We start from the raw sequence: 23,348 nt of genomic DNA, 5'->3' as shown, positions 1-23,348 counted from the left end.
GCTTTGCTGCCTTGTTAAAATAAAGCCTAGTAAAAATAAAATGATATTGCAGTCACCTGTTTAAAACTTATTTCCACCAACTTGGATATCTTAAGCACCTAAAAAATCAAACAAAATTGTGGAATCATCTGCTACTGTACACAGGGACGGCTTCAACGCCACTAGAGCACCCCTTTTCCACGTTTTCTTATTGCTGTAAGCAAAAGTACACAGAAAAGCATTTTCACACTTTATTTAAGCATTCTGAATCCGCTTCCAAGTTTTAAAATCAATCAGCTATTATGTCAACGTAAAGATGAGTGAAAACCACCGGAATATTAAAATAGTTAAGAAAAATGCCTGGAAATCTTCCCAGTAATACAATAGATCTCTGGCTCAACACCTGGCAGATATTTCTTCCATTGTCTGAAGGACACTGCGCCTATCAACTCTTTAAGCTATATGTTAAAAATTAAAATAAATCATTAAAACATTAAGTCAACCGATATTGAATTTCAAGCAAATATTTTTTGTCGCCCTCGTTATTTTGAACCCTCCCTCCAGTCTTTAAAAGTAACTGCCTATGCTCCTGATTCTGGCATATAATTTTAGTCAAATGTTTTACAATTTTTAACTTCGTTTTGATTTTGGTTTTTCTTCACTTCAAAGGATTAGGCTGTATTCCCAAAGCTTTTAAATCGATCTATCCCCGCGGGGAGTCTCACTAGATTACTGTCAGATTATCCGGCTTAAATGTCCGTCCCACCTACTACAAGCTGTAAGGGGGTAATTAACTTTCGTGTCCGCCCGGCTGACAGCTATTTAGCGTTAACCCCCATCTCTGGAAATGGGGTCTTAGTCGCTAGTCTTCGGTAATTTCACAGGGTTAGTTTTATCTGCGATGACAGTCTTGTCAATGGACGGGTCCAGAAATTCCTTCCCCGTCATGTCTGTGAAGTTGGCGCAGGCTTTAATGGCGGAATTAGGAACCTACAACATAGAAATGATGTTAGTTAAAAAGGTTTGTCAATCACGAGTCAGTCATGGAGTGTCAAAGAGCCATTGCCTCTTTCTGACGTAAAAATACGTTTTGCCTCTCTAAGAACAATTGAATTCTTACCATAAAAGTTTTTTTTTGTTAATTTGAATTAGCAGTTAAACAGGTGCAACCCTCAAATCCACACCTGTAACTTTGCTACCCGTCCTCATGAATGTACAAACGGTAAAGTTATCTTGCGTATTCGGATTCATTTGAATTCAATAAAAATTTTAATTTTAAAATGAATGAACAGTGCTTTTGCGAACTGCGAGCATGAAATAGATTTGATATTCGTGAACTATCCAAAATCTTTCCAGGTTATTTTTATTAAAAATAAAAAAGACCAGAATATCTTGACGTACCACATCTAAAGGCGTATACTGGGCATGATGATGAACGTACACCGGGTTGTTTTCCTTGGTGTTGTAAGAAACGAGGAACGACCACCGCCGCTTGTTACTGTTGTTGGCGTCGCTCTTATGGATCAAGTTGGCGTTGAAGATCAAAGCATCACCTACATAAGTAAGAGAAGTGACTATGGTTCCTCATTTATTTCTCAAACAACAGCATTTCACTTAGTTACCCAATAGACGACCTGCATCCTAATTCAAGGCTATACCCAAAAGCTCCAAAAACATGCATCTATTTATTCCCAAAAGAAACAAAAATGAAATAAATGTTTGTTTTTAAATTTTAACTACTTCAATAAAAGGGCTTTATTATGTCTGTCAAACCTGGTCTCTTGACAGATACCTGAATGCGTAAAACCGACCATGCAACATTGTGTTAAAAAGGTTTTACGAACAATTAATACACAAGCAGTACATGTACAGTTAAAGTGAGCAAATAGACGATGTATGTAAAATAAGAAAAAAGTCAAGACAATTACATTAGTTTTAAGACCGAAATAAACAAGGTACATGTAGTTGGCACTTAAGTACTGTTTGAGTATTGCAACTGATTCTTTTCCGACCGATTTTGACATAATGTACGCGTGTGCATGCGCGCGCGTGTGTGTGTGTGTGTGTGTGCGTGTGTGTGTGTGCGTGTGTGTGTGTGTTTGTGGGTGGGTGGGTGTGAATAATGTGAATAAATTTGTCCTCAGATTAGGACACCCTTACCAGGCTCTAACTCCACGTACTTCAATGGACAAATTTTGGCCAGGTGCTCGATTCGTTCTTCATCAATGCCGTTCTGGCCCCCAACTCTGTGATGATTCTGGCGTCCGGCCTTGTGGGAACCCACCAGAACCTACAGTGTAGTAGAACAAATGGTTAGGAAGAACAAAACATAGTCTAGCAGAATTGGAAAAGCTGGTAGGTTGATCAGCTATAGGGGGCGCCAACAAAAATTCGTATCCAGCAGAATCAGAATTAGAAAACCTGGTAGGTTAAAAAGGCTCATGAGAACCCGCAAGGGTCTCACTTCACAACTAGAACGCATTGGTTGCTATGTCTTAATGTCGGTACTTACAAGTAAGTGGGGAAACGATGACAGATTAGTCAGGCGGCTAAATCTAACAATTGTGCAACAGCTGATAAAAGCATGAAAATTTCCATAATGAATGGTCGTCAGGACGTCATCCTTATTTTGGCTATGAGTTGTCACCGTTTTATAAATTCCCCTCGCCATATCTTTTTCGTGGCATTCTTCGGTCGATTTTCGCGACAGTGATTAAAACAGACGTGTATGCAGTTTCTACAGTAAATAAAGGAGCTGATCTGCTTGTCGTTCTGTAATCGGTTGCAATACTTTCCAAAATTTCTGTACTTAAAATATAATTGTCAAGGAATCTATAAAATTAATGTACAATGTAGGTCTACGTTGAACCATTGCTATTCTTATTTTTCATGGCTTTTACAATTCTTTGTTTTATGAGCTTTTAAGATATCTTCTAGTTGTAAATGAACACAATTATCTATATGACTAATTTGTCGAGTAGCCAGCATTGTTCACGGAATAGGCCTATAGGCCCTAATAAATTTTGAAAACTTTATTAAACATTGATGATTTGCATAACTTATTCTCAATTTGATATCAAGGTAGTAAAAATGGCCCCTGTTAAAAAAAACCTTCAATTGACTAATTGACTTATGAAAGCCTACTGCACCGTAGCCAACAGAGAGTGTTTCACAGAGAATCTAGACCTAATGGTCAAGTTGCACTTTTTATTATTTGAAATTCACGTCATGTCATTATTTCCCGCAAAAATAAACTCTCCTTCTATCACTCTGTAGCCGTATTCTCGACACTTTCGGATATTCTTTTTCAATATACACGACATAATTAATTTCAAATCTTGCTGATCTATATTGACTTTTAAGTCAAACGTGTTTATATTTAGCCTGACCCCTTTCATTTAGGTCTATTAAAATAATAAAAAATGATAAGCCTACCAAAGCACCGTTTAAACAAAAACCCCATGTTTTTTTTTTTCTTTTAAGGTAGATCGGTCGTTACGTAATTTGACGATTTGCGCAATTTCAGCGCATCGTCAATCGTCTCTAACGACACTTCAGTCTGTTTTATTAATTTTAGGAAATAAAACAATTATCTATAAGATAAACACACATTATCAACTTGTCTGTAACTCTGTATGATCGATACAGATTTTCGACAACGTTTGTCGACTATGATTCCATACGACAACTGTAGCACGTTCATAGACTTGCCCTTCAACAGAAATCGTCGGAATAGCTCCTTTTCCAATTTGAATTGGCACTAGAAAATGTATGACAGCTAAAGCTCACAAATTATGCACGTAGGTGCTATGTCATGTAAAGAATAAGTGTTGTAAATTCCAATCAAAGCGGCTGCGTACATTTTGAGGTAAAACGCCCTGAATGTGCTGCTGTTGTTTAGATTTCGACGAAAACCGGAAGTGCGTCGTAACGCCACTCATTTGGACTTAGAGAAATTTGGACTGAGAAATATTTCGTAGCTTATACAAATGCTCAGAAAATGACCATAGGGTCTACAGCTTGAAGAAAAGTCACTAATCAAAATTGAAACTGCGTTATATTATACAGAAAAATTGTGCACTTCTGACCTTGACTTGTCAGTGTAAACAAAGTGTACTGAACGCACCGCAAGCAAGCACGTGAATGCCGCATTTGATACTTTGTATCAGACGCTTCATTTTACTTGACAACACAGTGTTTACGATGTCACGTTCATGTTATATTCATTAATAAATAACAACGGCAATAAACTATTTTCATATGCATGAGCATTTCCCTTATTATTCTCTTCAATAATTTTGTTGTAAAGTTAATGGCTTGTAAACACCTTCTCATCAGTTTGACAAATCTGAAAATAGCTGAGTATACTCACTTCAACTGTTAAACATAATGAAAGTTTTAAATGTACTTAGATGTCTCTTCACACACACACACTAAAAAAAAAAAAAAAAAAAAAAAAAACAAAAAAAACATAAAAAATAACGATTTAGTGAAAAACACCCATTTTCCCAATGATATGAATGGGGACTTCCGACTAGTGCGTCACGCAGGGTGTAACGCACTTCAACTTGGCGTAGTTCTCTTATTTGGTCGGTGACCCCCAACTTTTTTGGCAAAATTAAAATCTACTTGGATGCCTCTTTACACAAAAAAGTTTTTTTTTTTAAATTCAAACGTTAGAAAAATCATAAAAAATAACGTTTTGGTGAAAAACACTCATTTCCCCATTGATTTGAATGGGGACTAGTGCGTCACGCAGGGTGTAGCGCACTTCAACTTGGCGTAGTTCCCTTATTTGGTCGGTGACCCCCAATTTTTTTGGTAAAATTTAAATGTACTTGGAGGCCACTTTACACAAAAAAAAATTTAAAAAAAATTCGAACGTCAGAAAGTCATAAAAAAAATGCTTTAGTGAGAAAACACCCATTTTCCCATTGATTTGAATGGGGACTAGTGCGATATGCAGGGTGTATCATATTTGGGGCTAGTTCTCTTATTTGGTCGGTGACCCCCAATTTTTTTTGCAAATTTTTAATGTACTTGGGTGTCTCTTCAAACAAAAAAAAAATAAAAAATAAAAAAATTCGAACGTTGGAACATGTAACGACCGATCTACCTTAAACAGAGAATTTCAATGTTTCTTCAAATCGAAGGCGTATTTCACCTGTAAGCAAGTTACAAGTCGGTATAGAATATTGCGTTTATCAAAATCATTTGCTGCTTTGGGCAGTAACAATATAGGCCTACTTTCAACCTTATAAATTTTAGCATGAAAAAACGCCCATTTCCCATTTAAGGCGCATGCGTATTTCTCGTGATAGATATATATCCTTAAAAGGTAAAACATATTGTGACGTCATTGGCCCGTGCTGACGTTACCAGGTAGCACAAAAGCTATTGGAGATATGCTGCGCGCAAGCAAAGTGAATACAGCGATTTTCTTTTGAGTAAAATAGACGATATACGCGATGATAGTTGCGTCGCATTTGGCCTTTTTAGGCATGAAATACAGTTACATGTATATTTTTCACAGAGAAATATTCAGACTCGAAAACGAGGTAAGATATTTCTTTTTAGCAGAACAAAAATCAAAAACTGAACTGTTGGTATCAATATAGCTGTACTTCACCCCGCACAGATATTTATAACTTTGTTTCTTATTAATCAAAATGAGCGTCTTTAAAGCTTAGTTTTCAAAGTAATCGGGCCGTTTTATTAAAGTCTCTATTTCAATATTAGGTACATTTTTTATCATTTTCCCTTTCTTCATTGTTTAAGGTTCGGGCGCTTTTTTGGAAGGAAGACACGATGCTTCCGATTTTGGGAGGTGGAGGATTCGGTTCAGTGTACAAGGTATTGAACTTATCATGATAAACTAAAGTGATACTGGGATAGAGGGAGTAGCAATAGTAGTAGCATAAGAACACAGTCATGACAGTAATTGTAGTTTAAGATTTTAAAGCAGTAGCAGCAGAACAATATACATGTATGTTTACTGTGATTAATCCTGTAGTAATGTTACCAGTTTATCTTTGCTATTATTGTTTACGAAAGTGACATCCCAGTAACCGTTCGAAATATTTTATGTTAAGTTTAAAAACAACCTAGCACTGAAGGTGCCTACCTCTGAGGCCTATGCAAGGTCCATCTACAAGGAAGTTTCTTTTATGAAGAGGATAGACAGCAAATTTATCTTAAGGTATTTTATCAGATGAATACAAACAATTAAATATGTTGGTTAATTTGTAAGCTTGGATGCCTATGAAACACGCATGTCCAATTATTTATCATACAATGAGAAATTACTATGTACAGATTGAAATTATTTCTTCCACCCGATTTAGTTTAACTCATTCTGATATGAGAAATTTCCGTTCCAGACTCGTTCACTCATTTGATGTTAGGCCTGGGTTTCCCGTTCTACTATCGGAATTGTGTCCGATGGACCTTGAAATTCTCCAAGAGTATTGGGAAACTTTCCTGTAAGTAATTATATTACTTTCTTTTCTTTAAATAATACTTTCATTTTTTTCCGATTTTATCTTGTACGATCATAAAAAATATCTATTTCACAGTAAATTTGTTATTCAACAAAATATTATTTCCTTTAATATTGACCTGAATATAATACTGACAGTTGCATTTATTTATTTCTTAGGGACGAAGTTCCTGTTCAGATGGTGAAATATATTGCCACGTGCGTCTGTATGGCTATTGGGCACTTGCACCAACGGAATGTAGCCCATTTTGATTTAAAAACGAACAACGTGTTGGTTAGTCTACACGGGGTCCCTAAACTGGTAAGATGTTCGATTTTTTCAGGTTATTTTTCTCTTCTCGCCTTGATGTTTCTGGGTCGGGCCTGAATACCGTCTCGCTCTTCGCTAAGACTCGCTTCTTTACGTACATAAAATGATTATTCATGTGTCACCGATGTGTCATAATTTGAATTAATACATTTTATGACTGATAAAAATATGGTTTTGTTTTGAAAAAAAAATTTTGGATGTAATCAACACTTTCATTTTGGCAACCACATTCCCTTTTTATTCAAATTTTAAATGCGGATTATTTTCTTTCAGTGTGATCTAGGATCTGTTCACCCTCTAAATGATGCCGGAGAGAGTATCCATGCGGTGCAATTTATGAACTTCACACTCTATAAAAACATGACACCAGAGGTGCTGAGGGGTGGCGCCGCCTCGTGGAGAGCCGATTTCTACGCATTGGGTGTCATGTTGTTTGAACTTATGGAGGGAAGGTAATGAAAAGGATACAGCTATGTAAATCATGACAGAACTGTTATTCATGCCAATAGTTCTGATAGAAATATAAGCCAAAATGACACGGCTCCCTTCTTTAGAGTTGCTAGTGGTATGAACTGGAAAATTAAAATGTAGCCAGTAATTTTTTCTAAAAAATACCTAAGAATTTTAGAACAGTAGGAAGTGTTGGAAGACAGCAATAAATTTTGGTCGATTTATTTAGACACCCACTTTGGACTGAACTGCCGACCAGAGCAGAAGCCAGACTGAAAATCCTCCAAGGTACCATCATCTACACAGATACAGAGCATGTCTTCAGGGATCTGATTGACAGATTAGTATGGTAGGCAATACTATGTCATGACATACAACTACATGAATAATTTAATGAAATGTCGTGAACAATTCTATCACTAGCTTCGTAAGCATTTGCCTGTCTAAAGACACAAAAGTACATAAGTGCACTTTTCAAAATAAGTCATGTTAACCTCGTAGACATCATTTGTCTTCAGTTTCCATTGTCCCTGCTTAGTCTCATATTGAACTTTCAGCAAAAATCGAACCGTTTCTCTCTTTTTCATTTCAGCGAAGTGGACCAAAGAATTGACAGCATGACTGGCCTTTTAAGTCATCGGTACGAATTTCATCAATGTTTTTCTTACTGCAAGACTCCTTATAGCTAACAACTTTTTAAGCCAGATCTGAAATTTATTTATTTATTTATTTATTATTATTTTTTGTATTTAATCTATTTTTTTTCATCCATTCACTATATTCATTTGTCTATATATCTATTATAATTTTATATTCATTTTTTTTTAATGCAGTTGGCTCTGTGACTACTACGTTAATAATTTCCCAACCGATGTGGTCACCTCTCCCATTTTAGACATTGCTCAGGTAAAGCCTTGATTTATTACACTGACCGTTTCTAATAAAGTAATTACTCGCTGGTTCCTTATTGTGAACCTTCTTTGTATATGTATAAGTTAACGACTCTTTAACCTAAATATATCTAATGAAAAAAGATGGAATTTATTTTTCTGTAAACATCCAATGCTTGAAATATATAGATATATGTATAGTTTACAGACTAATTATATGCAGCGTTTTTCGTCATAATAGGAAGTGTTGGAGGAAGAACAGCTTGAGATGGGTCCTCTGACAGCAAACAGCAGCGTCCGCAATATTGTTGACAATGGCTAGAGGACTGCTGTAAACCACCGGCTGCTACAATACTTCCCTCAAGTTTCACGATTCATTTAGAAGTAGCCCATTCTACAGCCGACTCCATGAAACAAACTATCCACTTTATTAATATATATAGACGACTTTTTAACTCTAGCCTGCAACAGCTCAGAACGATTAATTTAATATCTGCTATAAACATCAGTTTTAATAAATTTTGAAAAAAAATCAAGAAGTGAATTATGCTAATTCAAGTTTTCCTTACAGTTTCACCAAGACAAAAAATTGAAGCTAATTTTCTAAACATTTAAATAGAATTTAGTGATAAAAACCACGTTTCTTTTGTATGTGCAGAGAATAAGTGCCATTTTTTATAAATCACATAATCATGTAGGCCTACGTATAATTTGATAATTACTATGTTGTAAATTGTTTTGATAACTTGATAACAGAAAAGATAAATAAATTTTGTGAAATTTTAATTCCTCTCTTTTAAAGACCTATCCTACTCAAGGATGGGTGGGTGGGAGGGTCGGGGAGGGGGGGTGGTGGTTTGGGTGAACTCTCCCGAGAAATTTTTGAAAATTTGGAGCGAAATAGTGGTTTGGTAGCATAGCAACCAGTATCTGTAAAGTCCAAATAACCTGTTTTAATGATTGAGGAAACACTAGTGAATTGAAAAAGGGACCTACATGATAATTATACACAGGTACATGTACATAGGTCTTTTTCTCCTCCACTCCCACAGCTCGGAGCAGCGGTATGTTTCAAGAAGCGAACGTGTCGTTAAAAAATACGAACTATTTTCCTTAAAAATACCAATAGCATTACCTCATGACACAATAGATATAAGGTGAAAAATATCAAAGTGTACCAAGAATCTGACAGGTTAAGTTTATAGGCCCTACTCAATGAATTGTGAATAAAGTCATCATTACTAATATCGCTAACACACTGTTTTTTGTTTGTTTTGTTTTTTTGTTGTTGTTGTTGCAAAACACAGTAGAACCTATCAAATCTATATAATGACCCCGAGACAAATCAAGTCAGCATATTTTTCGGAACTTGAAAAATGAAATTACACGAGATTGGGCGAAATGTCCTCTCACCTGCATGCAGCCATTCTCGCGGTCATTCTTATCGTAAGCAATATACACAGTATTAAGATGGTCTGGAAATAGGTTTCCGTTCTGATACCAGTACCTGTTTAAATTAAAATAAGATTGAATTGTTGTATTTTTTACATTTTATGTTTTTTAACTATCCCCGCTCTCTCTCTCTCTCCCAATCTCTCTCTCTCACTTGGAGATTAAATTAAAAAATAAGGATTTCAAATCTGGTACGTCCCGTACGAGTAGTAGAATTTATTTGAATAATCTAGACGATGCAAAGTCTGATCCTTGACTGGATATACAGGAGGAATATACATTAAAGGACCTTTGGTCATTCAGATTGGGATATATATACAGTGTATTGTACATAATCACCCATAATCTTGATGCCATCTGAAACTTCCCCCTGTGTTTGGCTCCTTGATGGGCAGCTTGGTGTGATAATGGTAGATCTCACCGTGTCCTATTAGCTGAAAGTGCATAGTATCGTCAACAGTATAATAAACATTTACAGGGGCATGCAATGTGATTTTTTTATTCACAATGTATCTACACAGGCTAAAGCCTGCGTTCCTTAGTACGGTCCTGTTTAGGGTAAAAAAAAACTTTACGTGCTGACAACTAGCCCATCACAGAGAATTCATTTTGCAACCAAAACGGTACTTGTGCCTCCTTTCTACGACCACAGCGATGTCAGTTTTCATGGTCGCACGAAGAACGTAGAAAGGACGCCGTCCAATGTAAAAGGGGGTTTAAGATAATTATCATAACATAAGTCCTATAACGGGCGTGATTGAAGTAACTTCCCCATCGCATCAAAAAAGTGTTACAGTTTTTGTACCTTATTTAAGTAAATAAAATTAAAAACCAGTAAGATAATATATAGTCACTATGCCAATTTTATTCTCTGAGCCATCGGCAATACTCTTGTCATTACCTTTTCTGACGTTCTCACCAACTTCTCGGAACGACTAATTATCCCTGTGACGTCGTTCCCTGGGTGGCTCCAAATACACATCCCCACAGACTTGCCCAGGCCATCTGGAATCTGTTGGAAAGAGATATATGAAATCTCAGTGGCAGTCTACTATGGCCCATAGGAGCCTAATTTTAAGCAATCGTTCCGTTAATATTCCGTGTTTCAAGAGATGGTAATTTTGAGCCACAAATATGACTGCAAAAACAAAGTCGGTTTCAAAATGACTCATATATTGATTTTGCATTTTACTGGCATGGTTTGATTTGATTTGATATTTCGGAATTAGTATAAGACCAAACTCATATGGTGCATTGTTTTGGGGTCTGGTAAAAAAAGGCGGATTCCTTTGGGCCATGGTGCACTCTGGCACCTAGAAAGCACATTCGTGTACGATTTCTTTTTCAGTTTAATTTAAGGGACTCGGTTTCAGAGACCAGTTAATAAGCTGTATAAAATGTGCCAAGGTCATTATGCATGTATGAACGACAATCTGGCAGTATATACCCAAGTCAAATGTGAGCACATTACCTTGGTGGCTCCAAAGTGAAGGCAAGCGTGTTAGGGGTATATGGGAATAGATGTGTCTTTGTTTGGCTAGGAGAGTGCCCTGTCCACTATGCTTGATATTACCTGATAAGCATGTTTCATGATTGCGTCCGATCCTTCCAACGTCTTTCGCAAAAGAGCCATCTCCTCTGCATCCAGCAACCCCCTGAAAGACAGTCGTCAGCTACGAGAGCAGTTGTTATTGAGAAATGTAATATATAACCATTATACTTACATTAGATAACGCACACATGAATTGTCCTACACTATCGCCAAGTAGGTATTTAATTTAATGCAACTGGTAAAGGCTAGTTTCCACGTTTGTCAAAATTCTGGTTAAAGATCTCTCTCTCTCTCTCTCTCTCTCTCTCTCGCACTTAATCACTATATTTAGAGCATCGTCTCCAAAACGACGGACTAAACCTTTTCTTGAGTTAAACATGTAGTTTTCTCATTTGGGCTCATCCTTGAGAAAGATGAAGACAGATTAATTTTATTTGCAATGTTAAAAATATAAATTAAGAACTCAAAAACGGGATTAAGGCTCATAATTTTCTCAATTTTTTTTAGACAGGGCATACAGCCTGATGTTAAAAGGGATAAAAACTGAGATCTCCAGGAACTTCATTTTTTCTTTTTAAAAATATAAAGGTCATACACACACGTTATGCCTTTGACAGACATCCTTTACCTCACAATAATAAACCCTAGGCGATTGTAATCTTCTATCATTTTCTCAGTAACCTCGAATGAGTTTGGATCGTAAGAGTACTCTGGAAAAAAAATATGTGTACAGTAAACAAAATGGATGCGATGAAAGAAGAGATTTAGACATTTTTTCATTCGACGTACATTTTTTGAGTTTAATTCGCTACGTTGACGTCATCAAATTTCCGTCGCCACTTGTTACCAGATTTGGCGCCAAATTCCCGTATAAAATACTTGTGCCTGTTTGATAACAAGAAATGCATTCCAGAACAATACTTTATATCAAAAGGCGTTTCTACAATTTTATCAGTTGATCAAAATTTCGGGCTTAAGTTCCTTGGTAAAATCGGCCCAAAGAATACATTGTACGTTTGTAAAGAAACAGATACAAGCACGGCTAAGTCAAGGTCATTTTAGTGATTGCTGCATCCTGCATTGGCACCCGTTAAAACATGACCAACAAGCCTGGCCTTCAAAATTTTCAAAACGCATTGTATTTATTATATCTTATATGGATGGGTGATTTAGCGATTAATTTATGTTAAAGGAATAAAATAGCAATTTTCCTCACCTCCCTCCATCTTGCACCTTAATATGCCTGTTTATAGATTATGCGACAAGGACACGGCAAAAGCGACAGTAATGACACGTACGCCCGGGTCGACCTATATGTAAACTCTTAATGTATCACAGCAGCCTAGTTTTATAAATAGACCAGTTAGAGTATGCTTTAGATTAAAAATGTGCATCTTTCTGGATGTTAATACGGGTGTGACCTCTACCAAGGTCACAGAGATAATTTTTTCATCTAATGTCCACAGATACAGTGCCTTTTTTCTCCTGTGTACACATTTCTGTTCTGTTTGTACACAACGTTTAGGATGGAAAGAAGTAACTGCAATTTCTACTGAATCCGGGTTTTTCTAATACATAAGTAGAAATTTAGTTTTTGGTATACCTTTCAGTAATTGCAAACTTTTTTGGAGAACTCTCCACTTAAAATATAAAGTGATGATACAACGGTATGGCGACTGCTTTACTTGCAAAGAAGTTTTGACCATTCAATATCAAACCAAAGTAAAGCAAAAACAGAAGTCTAAAGAGTATATGTTCGACAGTTTATTATATTACAATGTCGATCAACAAGGCACAAGTGGCAAGACGTAAACAATACAGAAAACAACAATTACTAATGTCACTGTATAAGATTGAGCACAGCGTCCTGAAATTCGTTGTTAATGTAGTTTTTAATACCTGGAAATCTCCCCTTACAGTAACACAATGGATCTCTGGTTCAAAACATGGCAGAGATTTTTTTCATTGTCTGAAGGACACTGTGCGCCTCTCAACTCTTTAAGCTACATGTAAATGTTAAAAATTAAAATAAACCGTTAAAACATTACGTCAGCCGATATCGAATTTCAAGCACATATTTTTGTTGTCCCTCCCCCCCTACCCCACCCCTCGTTATTTTGAACCCTCCCTCCACCCTTAAAAGTTGCTGCCTATGCTCCCGATTCTGGTAAATAATTCTAGTCAAATGTTAAAAAAATTAACTTCGCTTTGATTTTGGTTTTCCTCCACTCCAAAGGATTATTCGCTTGTCTTTGGTAATTTCACAGGGTTAGTTTTATCGGCGATGACGGTCTTGTCAATGGACGGGTCCAGAAATTCCTTCCCCGTCATGTCTGTGAAGTTGGCGCAGGCTTTAATGGCGGAATTAGGAACCTACAACATAGAAATGATGTTAGTTAAAAAGGTTACTCAATCACGAGTCAGTCATGGAGTGTCAAAGAGCCATTGCCTCTTTCTGACGTAAAATATGTTTTGCCTCTCTAAGAACAATTGAATTCTTACCATAAATTTTTTTTATTTTTGTTAATTTGAATTAGCAGTTAAACAGGTGCAACCCTCAAATCCACACCTGTAACTTTGCTACCCGTCCTCATGAATGTACAAACGGTAAAGTTATCCTGCGTATTCGGATTCTATTTGAATTCAATAAAAAAAATTAATTTTAAAATGAATGAACAGTGCTTTTGCGAACTACGAGCATGAAATAGATTTGATATTCGTGAACTATCCAAAATCTTTCCAGGTTATTTTTATTAAAATAAAAAAGACCAGAATATCTTGACGTACCACATCTAAAGGCGTGTACTGGGCATGATGATGAACGTACACCGGGTTGTTTTCCTTGGTGTTGTAAGAAACAAGGAACGACCACCGCCGCTTGTTACTGTTATTGGCGTCGCTCTTATGGATCAAGTTGGCGTTGAAGATCAAAGCATCTCCTATATAAATAAGGGAAATGACTATGGTTCCTCATTTATTTCTCAAACAACAGCAATTCACTTAGTTACCCAATAAAGACCTGCTTCTTAATTCAAGGCTATCCCCAAAAGTTCCAAAAATATACATAGGCCGACATATAGATGTACATATTTATTCCAAAAAGAAACAAATATGAAATAAATGTTCGTTTTTGATTTTTAACTACTTCAATAAAATGGCTTTATTATGTCTGTCAAACCTAGTCACCTGACAGATATCTGAATGCGTAAACATGTGACATTGTTCTAAAAAGGTTTTATGAACAAATTATACACAATTAGTACATGTACAGTGAAAGTGACCGAATAGGCGATGTACCGGTATGTAGGCTAAAATAACAAAAAAAAGTCAAGACAATTACATTAATGTTAAGACCGAAATAAACGAGGTAGTTGGCACTTTAGTATTGTTTGAGTATTGCAACTGAATTGATTTCGACCGATTTTGACATAATATACTCGCACGTGCGCGCGCGTGTGTTTGTGTGAAAAAATGTGTGCTCAGATTAGGACACCCTTACCAGGCTCTAACTCCACGTACTTCAACGGGCAAACTTTGGCCAGGTGCTCGATTCGTTCTTCATCAATGCCGTTCTGGCCCCCAACTCTGTGATGATTCTGGCGACCGGCCTTGTGGGAACCCACCAGAACCTTAGTGTAGTAGAACAAATGCTTAGAAAGAACAAAACAGAATCTAGCAGAATTGGCAAAGCTGGTGGGTTGATTAGCTTTGTGGGAGCCGATAGGAATTCGTATCCAGCAGAATCAGAAAAAAAAAAAAAAAAAAAAAAAAAAAACAACTGGTAGGTCTCAAAGGCTAATGAGAACCCGCAAGGATCTCACTTCACAACTAGAGCACATTGGTTGCTATGTCTTTGGTGACAGATTAGTCTGGCGGCTAAATCTAACAATTGTGCAACAGTTGATAAAAGCATGAAACTTTCCATGCATAATGAATGGTCGTCAGGAAGTCATCCTTATTTTGGCTGATGAAGTGTCACCGTTTTATAAATTCCCCGCACCACTTCTTTTGCGTTTTTCTCGTCAGTGATTCGATAGGCGTTGTGTAGGCCTATGCAGTTCTACAGTAAATAAAGGAGCTGATCATGAAGTTGATCTTCTTGTTGTTATAGGCCTATGCTCGGTTGCAATACTTTCCAAAATTTCCGTTTCTGGCTGATCTATATTTACTTATAAGTCAAACGTGTTTATATTTAGCCTAACCCCTTTCATTTAGGCCTATTGAACAAGATAAACCTACCAAAGCACCGCTAAACAGAAACCCCGTGTTTTTTTTTTTTTTTTTAAACAGAGAATTTCAACGTTTCTTCAAATCGAAGGCGTACTTCACCTGAAAACAAGTTACAAGTCGGTATAGAATATTGCCTTTATCAAAATCATTTGTTGCTTTGGGCAGTAACAATAGGCCTATAGATCTAGGCCTACTTTCAACCTTATAACTGTTGGCATGAAAAAACGCCCATTTCCCATTTTTGGGCGCATGCGTATTTCACGTGATAGATATATATCCTTAAAAGGTAAAACATATTGTGACGTCATTGGCTCGTGCTGACGTTACCAGGTAGCACAAAAGCTATTGGAGATATGCTGCGCGCAAGCGAAGTGAATACAGCGATTTTCTTTTGAGTAAAATAGACGATATACGCGATGATAGTTGCGTCGCATATGGCCTTTTTAGGCATGAAATACAGTTACATGTATATTTTTCACAGAGACATATTCAGACTCGAAAATGAGGTAAGATATTGCTTTTTGTCAGAACAAAAATCAAAAACTCAACTGTTATTATCAATATATCTGTAGTCCTACTTCACCCCGAAAAGATATTTATAACTTTGTTTCTTAATAATCAAAATAAGTGTCTTTAAGTATAGTGGCCGTTTTGTTTAAGTATCCATTTCAATTACACTTTTTATCAATTTCCTTTTCTTCAATGTAAATTTAAGGTTCGGGCCCTTTTTTGGAAGAAAGACACGATGCTTCCGATTTTGGGAGGTGGAGGATTCGGTTCAGTGTACAAGGTATTGAACTTATCATGACAAACAAACTAAAGTGATACGGGGATAGCAGTAGCATAAGTACACACACAGTCATGGCAGTAGGGCCTAATTATAGTTTTAGATTTCAAAGTAGTAGCAGCAGAACAATATATGTTTACTGTGTTTAATCTTGTAGTAATGTTACCAGTTTATTTTGCTATTATATTGTTTACGGATGTGACATCCCAGTAACCGTTCGAAATATTTTATATTTAGTTTAAAAACAACCTAGCATTGAAGGTGCCTACCTCTGAGGCCTATGCAAGGTCCATCTACAGAGAAGTTTCTTTTATGAAGAGGATAGACAGCAAATTTATCTTAAGGTATTTTATCAGATGAGTACAAGCAATTTAATATGTTGATTAGTTTGTAAGCTTGGATGCCTATGAAACACGCATGTCCAATTATTTATCATACAATGAGAAATTACTCTGCACAGATTGAAAATATTTCTTTCACCCGATTTACATGTAGTTTAACTTATTCTGATATCAGAAATTTCCATTCCAGACTCGTTCACTCATTTGATGTTAGACCAGGGTTTCCAGTTCTACTATCGGAATTGTGTCCGATGGACCTTGAAATTCTCCAAGAGTATTGGGAAACTTTCTTGTAAGTAATTATATTACTTTCTTTTCTTTAAATAATACTTTCATTTTTTTCCAGATTTTATCTTGTTCGATTATAAAAATATCTATTTCATAGGAAATTCGGTATTCAACAAAATATTATTTCCTTTAATGCTGACATGAATATCATACTGACAGTTGCTTTTATTTATTTATTAGGGACGAAGTTCCTCTTCAGATGGTGAAATATATTGCCACGTGCGTCTGTATGGCTATTGGGCACCTGCACCAACGGAATGTAGCCCACTTTGATTTAAAAACGAACAACGTGTTGATTAGTCTACATGGGGTCCCTAAACTGGTAAGACGTTCGATTTTTTCAGGTTATTTTTCTCTTCTCGTCTTGATGTTCCTGGGTCGGGCCTGATTTTGAATACCGTCTCGCTCTTCGCTAAGACTCACTTCTTTACGTACCTAAAATGACTATTCATGTGTCACCGATGTGTCATAATTTGAATTAATACATTTTATGACTATGATAAAAATATGGTTTTGTTTTGAACAAAAAAAAAAAAAAAAAAAAAATTTTGGATGTAATCAACACTTTCATTTTGGCAACCACATTCCCTTTTTATTCAAATTTCAAATGCGGATTATTTTCTTTCAGTGTGATCTAGGATCTGTTCACCCTCTAAATGATGCCGGAGAGAGTATCGATGCGGTGCAATTTATGAACTTCACACTCTATAAAAACATGACACCAGAGGTACTGAGGGGTGGCGCCGCCTCGTGGAGAGCCGATTTCTACGCATTGGGTGTCATGTTGTTTGAACTTATGGAGGGAAGGTAATGAAAAGGATACAGCTATGTGAATCATGACAGAACTGTTATTCATGCCAATAGTTCTGATAGAAATATAAGCCAAAATGACACGGCTCCCTTCTTTAGAGTTGCTAGTGGTATGAACTGGAAAATTAGAATGTAGCCAGTAATTTTTTCTAAAAAATACCTTAGAATTTTAGAACAGTAGGAAGTGTTGGAAGACAGCAATAATTTTAGTCGATTTATTTAGACACCCACTTTGGACTGAATTGCCGACCAGAGCAGAAGCCAGAATGAAAATCCTCCAAGGCACCATCATCTACACAGATACAGAACATGTCTTCAGGGATCTGATTGATAGATTAGTATGGTAGGCAATACTACTTCATGACATACAACTACATGAATATGTGCAGAGAATAATTTAATGAAATGTCGTGAACGATTCTATCACTAGCTTCGTAAGCATTTGCCTGTCTAAAGACACAAAAGTACATAATGCACTTTTCAAAATAAGTCATGTTAACTTCGTAGACATCATTTGTCTTCAGTTTCCATTGTCCCTGCTTAGTCTCATATTGAGCACAGATCAAACCATTCCTCTCTGTTTTATTTCAGCGAAGTGGACCAAAGAATTGACAGCATGACTGGCCTTTTAAGTCATCGGTACGAATTTCATGAATGTTTTTTCTTACTGCAAGACTCCTTATAGCTAACAACTTTTTAAGCCAGATCTGACATATATTTATTTATATTATTTATTTATTATTTTTTTGTATTTAATATATTTTCTTCATCCATTCACTATATTTATTTGTCTATATATCCATTACAATTTTATATTCATTTTTTTAATGCAGTTGGCTGTGTGACTACTACGTGAATAATTTCCCAACCGATATGGTCACTTCTCCCATTTTAGACATTGCTCAGGTAAAGCCTTGATTTATTACACTGACCGTTTCTAATAAAGTAATTACTCTCTGGTTCCTTATTGTGAACCTTCACGAACTTCAAGCAATTTGTACATGTATAAGTTAACGACTCTCTAACCTACATGTATCTAATGAAAAAAGATGGAATTTATTTTCTGTAAACATATATAGATATATGTATAGTTAACAGACTAATTATATGCAGCGTTTTTCGTCATAATAGGAAGTGTTGGAGGAAGAACAGCTTGAGATGGGTCCTCTGACTGCAAACAGCAGCGTCCGCAATATTGTTGACAATGGTTAGAGGACTGCTGTAAACCACCGGCTGCTTCAATACTTTTCTCAAGTTCCACGATTTATTTTGAAGTAGCCCATTCTACAGCCGACTCCATGAAACAAACTATCCGCTTTATTATTATATATAGACGACTTTTTAACTCTAGCCTACAACAGCTCAGAACGATTAATTTAATATCTGCTAGAAACATCAGTTTTAATAAATTTTGAAAAAAATCAAGAAGTGAATTATGCTAATTCAAGTTTTCCTTACAGTTTCACCAAGACAAAAAATTGAAGCTAATTATTTAAACATTTAAATAGAATTTAGTGATAAAAACCACCTTTCTTTTGTATGTGCAGAGAATAAGTGCCATTTTTTATAAATCACATAATCATGTAGGCCTGCGTATAATTTGATAATTACTATGTTGTAAATTGTTTTGATAACTTGATAACAGAAAAGATAAATAAATTTTTTGAAATTTTAATTCCTCTCTTTTAAAGACCTATCCTACTCAAGGATGGGTGGGTGGGAGGGTCGGGGAGGGGGGGGGGTTGGTGGTTTGGGTGAACTCTCCCGAGAAATTTTTGAAATTTGGAGCGAAATAGTGGTTTGGTAGCATATCAACCAAGGTTTGGTAGCATAGCAACCGGTATCTGTAAAGTCCAAATTATCTGTTTTAATGATTGAGGAAACACTAGTGAATTGAAAAAGGGACCTACATGATAATTATACACAGGTACATGTACATAGGTCTTTTTCTCCTCCACTCCCACAGCTCGGAGCAGCGGTATGTTTCAAGAAGCGAACGTGTCGTTAAAAAATACGAACTATTTCCCTTAAAAATACCAATAGCATTACCTCATGAAACAAGAGATATATGGTGAAAAATATTAAAGCATAGCAAGAATCTGACAGGTTAAGTTACCTGTCGTTAGAGACTTTGCTGCCTTGGCGGAGGTCTGCGCTCTCTGAATGCTTTTCTAGTTTAAGGTATTTTTTATTGCATCATTAATTAGTACGCCTATCAATTGATGATAGGTAATTTTGGAAGACTGTCAGCATTTGTTATGATCTGAACCACTAGAGGTGACCGTAGTCTCATGACATCTATTGTTATCGAAATTGAACGACAGTCACGGAAGACCGTCACAGACAAATGAGATGATCATCAACGTAGGTCTCCCTTTTCAAAATTAACAAACACCCAACGGTCATTCGTCGTGGAAAGTACGTGCTTTTATCAACTTTTGTATAATTCTGGAAAAAAATTGGACTTAGCCGCTCGACCAGATAAAATATGAATACAGTTTGTTCCATAAAATGCGAGTATACACGCGGTGTTTATACTCAATGAATTGTGAATAAAGTCATCATTACTAATATCGCTGTGTTGCAAAACACAGTAGAACCTATCCAATCTATATGATGGTCCCGAGACAAATCAAGTCAGCATATTTTTCGTAACTTACCAATATGTTCTTGAAAAATGAAATTACACGAGATTGGGCGAAAGGTCCTCTTACCTGCATGCAGCCATTCTCGCGGTCATTCTTATCGTAAGCAATATACACAGTGTTAAGGTGGTCTGGAAATAGGTTCCCGTTCTGATACCAGTATCTGTTAAAATTGCAATAAGATTGAAATGTTGGATTTATAACATTTTTTTTTATTTTTACTGTCCCTGCTCACTCCCTCTCTCTCTCTCTCTCTCTCTCTCTCTCTCTCGAATATGAAATTAAAATATATAGAATTCGGACTTGAATTTCAAATATTTATTTGAATAATCTAGACGATGAACGATCTGATCCTTAACAGTATATACAGGAGGAATGTACATTAAAGGGCCTTAGGTCATTCAGATTGGGATATATACAGTGTATTGTACATAATCACCCATAATCTTGATGCCATCTGAAACTTCCCCCTGTGTTTGGCTCCTTGATGGGCAGCTTGGTGTGGTAATGGTAGATCTCTCCGTGCCCGATGAGCTGAAAGTACATAGTATTGCCGACAGTATAACAAACATGTGCATGCAATGCGATTTATTTTATTCACAATGTATCTACACAGACTATTTAACCCCCCCCCCCCCTTACACTGGGCGTTCCTTTCTGCGTCCCTTAGCACTGTCCCGTTTGAGAGTAAAAAAACAAATGAATTCTTTACGTGCCGACAACTGGCCGATCATTGAGCATTCATTCTGCAACCAAAGCGATGCTTGTGCCTCCTTTTTACGATCACAGCCATGCCAGTTTCATGGTCGCACAAGGGACGTAGAATGGACTCCGTCCAGTGTAAAGGGGGCTTAAGATAATGACGGGAGTGATTGAATTAACTTCCCGATCGCCTCGAAAAATTGTAACATTTTTTACCTTATTTAAGTAAATAAGATTAAAAACCGGTAAGATAATATATAGCCACTATGCCAATTTTATCCACTTAGCCATCGGCAAAGCTCTTGTCATTACCTTTTCTGACGTTCTCACCAACTTCTCGGAACGACTAATTATCCCTGTGACGTCGTTCCCTGGGTGGCTCCAAATACACATCCCCACAGACTTGCCCAGGCCATCTGGAATCTGGTTGAAAGAGATATATGAAATCTCAGTGGCAGTCTACTATGGCCCATAGGAGCCTAATTAAGCAATCGTTCCGTTAATATTCCGTGTTTTAAGAGATGGTAATTTTGAGCCCCAAATATGACTGCAAAAACAAAGTCGGTTTCAAAATGACCCATATATTGATTTTGCATTTTACTGGCATGGTTTGATTTGATTTGATATTTCGGAACCAAACTCATATGGTGTATTGTCTTGGGGTCTGGTAAAAAAAGGCGGATTCCTTTGGGCCATGGTGCTCTCTGGCACCTAGAAAGAACATTTGCGTACGATTTCCTTTTCAGTTTAATTGAAGGGACTCGGTTTCAGAGACCAGTTAATAAGCTGTATAAAATGTGCCAAGGTCATTATGCATGTATGAACGACAATCTGGCAGTATACCTGAGTCAAATGTGAACACATGGCCTAGGTGTCTCCAAAGTGAAGGCAAGCGTGTTAGGGGTATATGCGAATACACGTTTCTTTGTTTGGCTAGGAGAGTGTCCTGTCCGCTATGCTTGATATTACCTGATAAGCATGTTTCATGATTGCGTCCGATCCTTCCAACGTCTTTCGCAAAAGAGCCATCTCCTCTGCATCCAGCAACCCCCTGAAAGACAGTCGTGAGCACCTAGACCAGTTGAGACATGTAATATATAACCATTATACTTACATTCAATAAGACACACATGAATTGTCCTACACTATCGGCAAGTAAGTATTTCATTTAATGGAAATGGTAAAGGCCAGTTTCCACGTCTTTTAAAATTCTGGTTAAAGATCTCTCTCTCTCTCTCTCTCTCTCTCTCTCTCTCTCTCTCGCACTTAATCACTATATTTAGAGCATCGTCTCCAAACCTTTTCTTGAGTTAAACATGTAGTTTTCTCATTTGGGCTCATCCTTGGGAAAGATAAAGACTGGTGAATTTTATTTGCAATGTTAAAAATATAAATTAAGAACTCAAAAACGGGATAATTTTCTCAATATTTTTTAGACAGGGCATACAGCCTGATGTTAAAAGGGATAAAAACTGAGATCTCCAGGAACTTCATTTTTTCTTTTTAAAAATACACACACGTTATGCCTTTGACAGACATCATTTACCTCACGATAATAAACCCTAGGCGATTGTAATCTTCTATCATTTTCTCAGTAACCTCGAACGAGTTCGGGTCGTACGAGTACTCTGGAAAAAATCTGTCTACAGTAAACAAATGGATTCGTAAAAGAAAAGAAAGGCATTTTTCATTCGACGCACATTTTTGAGTTGAAATCGCTACGTTGAGGCCAACGAGTTTCCGTCGCCACTTGCCACCAGATTTGGCTCAGAATTCAAGTATACCGGTAGTAATACTTGGAAGTGAATATTGTTCCCGCTTGATAACAAGAAATGTATTCGAGACCAATACTATATATTACAAGGTGCGTCTACAATTTCATACATGTAGCAGCAGATCAAATTTTCGGGCTAAAGTTTTTTCGGGGTAAAATTGGCCCCAATAATACTGGTACATTGTGCGCTCGTAAAGACACAGATACATGTGCAAGTACGGCACCAACGATGCTAAGTCAAGGTCATTTTAGATATTCCTTCATTGGCGCCCATTAAAAAATGACCAACAAGCCTGGCCTTCAAAACTTTCAAAACACACGGTATTTATTATATCTAATGTGGATGGGTGATTAAGTGATTCATTTATGTCAAAGTAATAAAATAGTAATTTTTCCTCACCTCCCTCCATCTTGCACCTTAATATCCCTGTTTATAGATTACGCGACAAGGATACGTCAAAAGCGACAGTAATGACACGTACGCCCGGGTCGACGTATGTATATAAAGTCCAAGTTTGTCACAGTAGCCTAGTTTTATAAATAGACCATCTAGAGTATGCTTTAGATTAAACATGTATATCTTTCTGGATGATAATACGGGTGTGACCTCTACCAGGGTCACAGAGAAATTTTTTCTTA

General features: G+C 36.7%; 3 protein-coding genes and 1 long non-coding RNA gene across 5 annotated transcripts; 2 read left to right on the top strand and 2 right to left on the bottom strand.

Moving 5' to 3' along the window:
- Positions 1-216: 216 nt before the first annotated feature.
- Positions 217-23,204, bottom strand: LOC106161888 (uncharacterized). 2 transcript variants are annotated; one of them, XM_087015587.1, is made up of 9 exons: positions 23,110-23,204; positions 11,761-11,842; positions 11,154-11,235; positions 10,482-10,592; positions 9,920-10,014; positions 9,542-9,635; positions 2,140-2,269; positions 1,381-1,532; positions 217-969 (listed from the first exon to the last, which is right to left on the bottom strand). In XM_087015587.1, exons 1-9 carry the CDS (start codon positions 23,117-23,119, stop codon positions 835-837), a joined length of 891 nt encoding a protein of 296 aa, XP_086871713.1. In that variant the 5' UTR covers positions 23,120-23,204; the 3' UTR covers positions 217-834. The 2 variants fall into 2 exon arrangements, with proteins under 2 accessions (XP_086871713.1, XP_086871712.1); XM_087015586.1 differs by lacking the exon at positions 23,110-23,204 and adding an exon at positions 12,349-12,466.
- On the top strand, positions 7,833-8,544 carry LOC147761308 (uncharacterized). Its single transcript, XR_015334930.1, has 3 exons — positions 7,833-7,878; positions 8,072-8,144; positions 8,370-8,544. It is a non-coding gene; the product is annotated as an uncharacterized LOC147761308 (long non-coding RNA).
- Positions 13,281-22,543, bottom strand: LOC106160987 (uncharacterized). The gene is made up of 8 exons (XM_087015965.1): positions 22,482-22,543; positions 21,905-21,986; positions 21,248-21,358; positions 20,673-20,767; positions 20,303-20,396; positions 14,632-14,761; positions 13,920-14,071; positions 13,281-13,505 (listed from the first exon to the last, which is right to left on the bottom strand). The coding sequence occupies exons 1-8, from the start codon at positions 22,520-22,522 to the stop codon at positions 13,371-13,373; spliced, it is 840 nt and encodes a 279-aa protein (XP_086872091.1). The 5' UTR covers positions 22,523-22,543; the 3' UTR covers positions 13,281-13,370.
- LOC147761307 (striated muscle preferentially expressed protein kinase-like) lies at positions 17,386-18,800 on the top strand. Its single transcript, XM_087015076.1, has 5 exons — positions 17,386-17,585; positions 17,812-17,931; positions 18,180-18,227; positions 18,422-18,494; positions 18,720-18,800. The coding sequence occupies exons 1-5, from the start codon at positions 17,386-17,388 to the stop codon at positions 18,798-18,800; spliced, it is 522 nt and encodes a 173-aa protein (XP_086871202.1).
- Positions 23,205-23,348: the final 144 nt, after the last annotated feature.

This window comes from Lingula anatina, chromosome 6, assembly GCF_051362555.1.
Source record: "Lingula anatina isolate TDL-2025a chromosome 6, LinAna3.0, whole genome shotgun sequence".
Taxonomy (NCBI): Eukaryota; Metazoa; Brachiopoda; class Lingulata; order Lingulida; family Lingulidae; genus Lingula; species Lingula anatina.
The sequence above is the reverse complement of the archived record's forward strand: the minus strand, read 5'-3'. Positions and strand labels throughout refer to the sequence as shown.

What these genes read in the sequence shown, in the direction of transcription:
- LOC147761307 (XM_087015076.1), top strand. Translation starts at nt 17,386, where the DNA reads ATGCGGATTATTTTCTTTCAGTGTGATCTAGGATCTGTTCACCCTCTA. An exon ending in ACTGGCCTTTTAAGTCATCG is followed by an intron (nt 18,228 to 18,421) that starts GTACGAATTTCA and finishes TTTTTAATGCAG; the next exon opens with TTGGCTGTGTGACTACTACG. An exon ending in CCATTTTAGACATTGCTCAG is followed by an intron (nt 18,495 to 18,719) that starts GTAAAGCCTTGA and finishes TCGTCATAATAG; the next exon opens with GAAGTGTTGGAGGAAGAACA.
- LOC106161888 (XM_087015587.1), bottom strand. An exon ending in GTACGTGGAGTTAGAGCCTG is followed by an intron (nt 1,533 to 2,139) that starts GTAAGGGTGTCC and finishes TTACTTATGTAG; the next exon opens with GTGATGCTTTGATCTTCAAC. An exon ending in AGTATACGCCTTTAGATGTG is followed by an intron (nt 970 to 1,380) that starts GTACGTCAAGAT and finishes TCTATGTTGTAG; the next exon opens with GTTCCTAATTCCGCCATTAA.
- LOC106160987 (XM_087015965.1), bottom strand. Translation starts at nt 22,522, where the DNA reads ATGATAGAAGATTACAATCGCCTAGGGTTTATTATCGTGAG. An exon ending in CTAGGGTTTATTATCGTGAG is followed by an intron (nt 21,987 to 22,481) that starts GTAAATGATGTC and finishes ACTGTCTTTCAG; the next exon opens with GGGGTTGCTGGATGCAGAGG. An exon ending in AGTACACGCCTTTAGATGTG is followed by an intron (nt 13,506 to 13,919) that starts GTACGTCAAGAT and finishes TCTATGTTGTAG; the next exon opens with GTTCCTAATTCCGCCATTAA.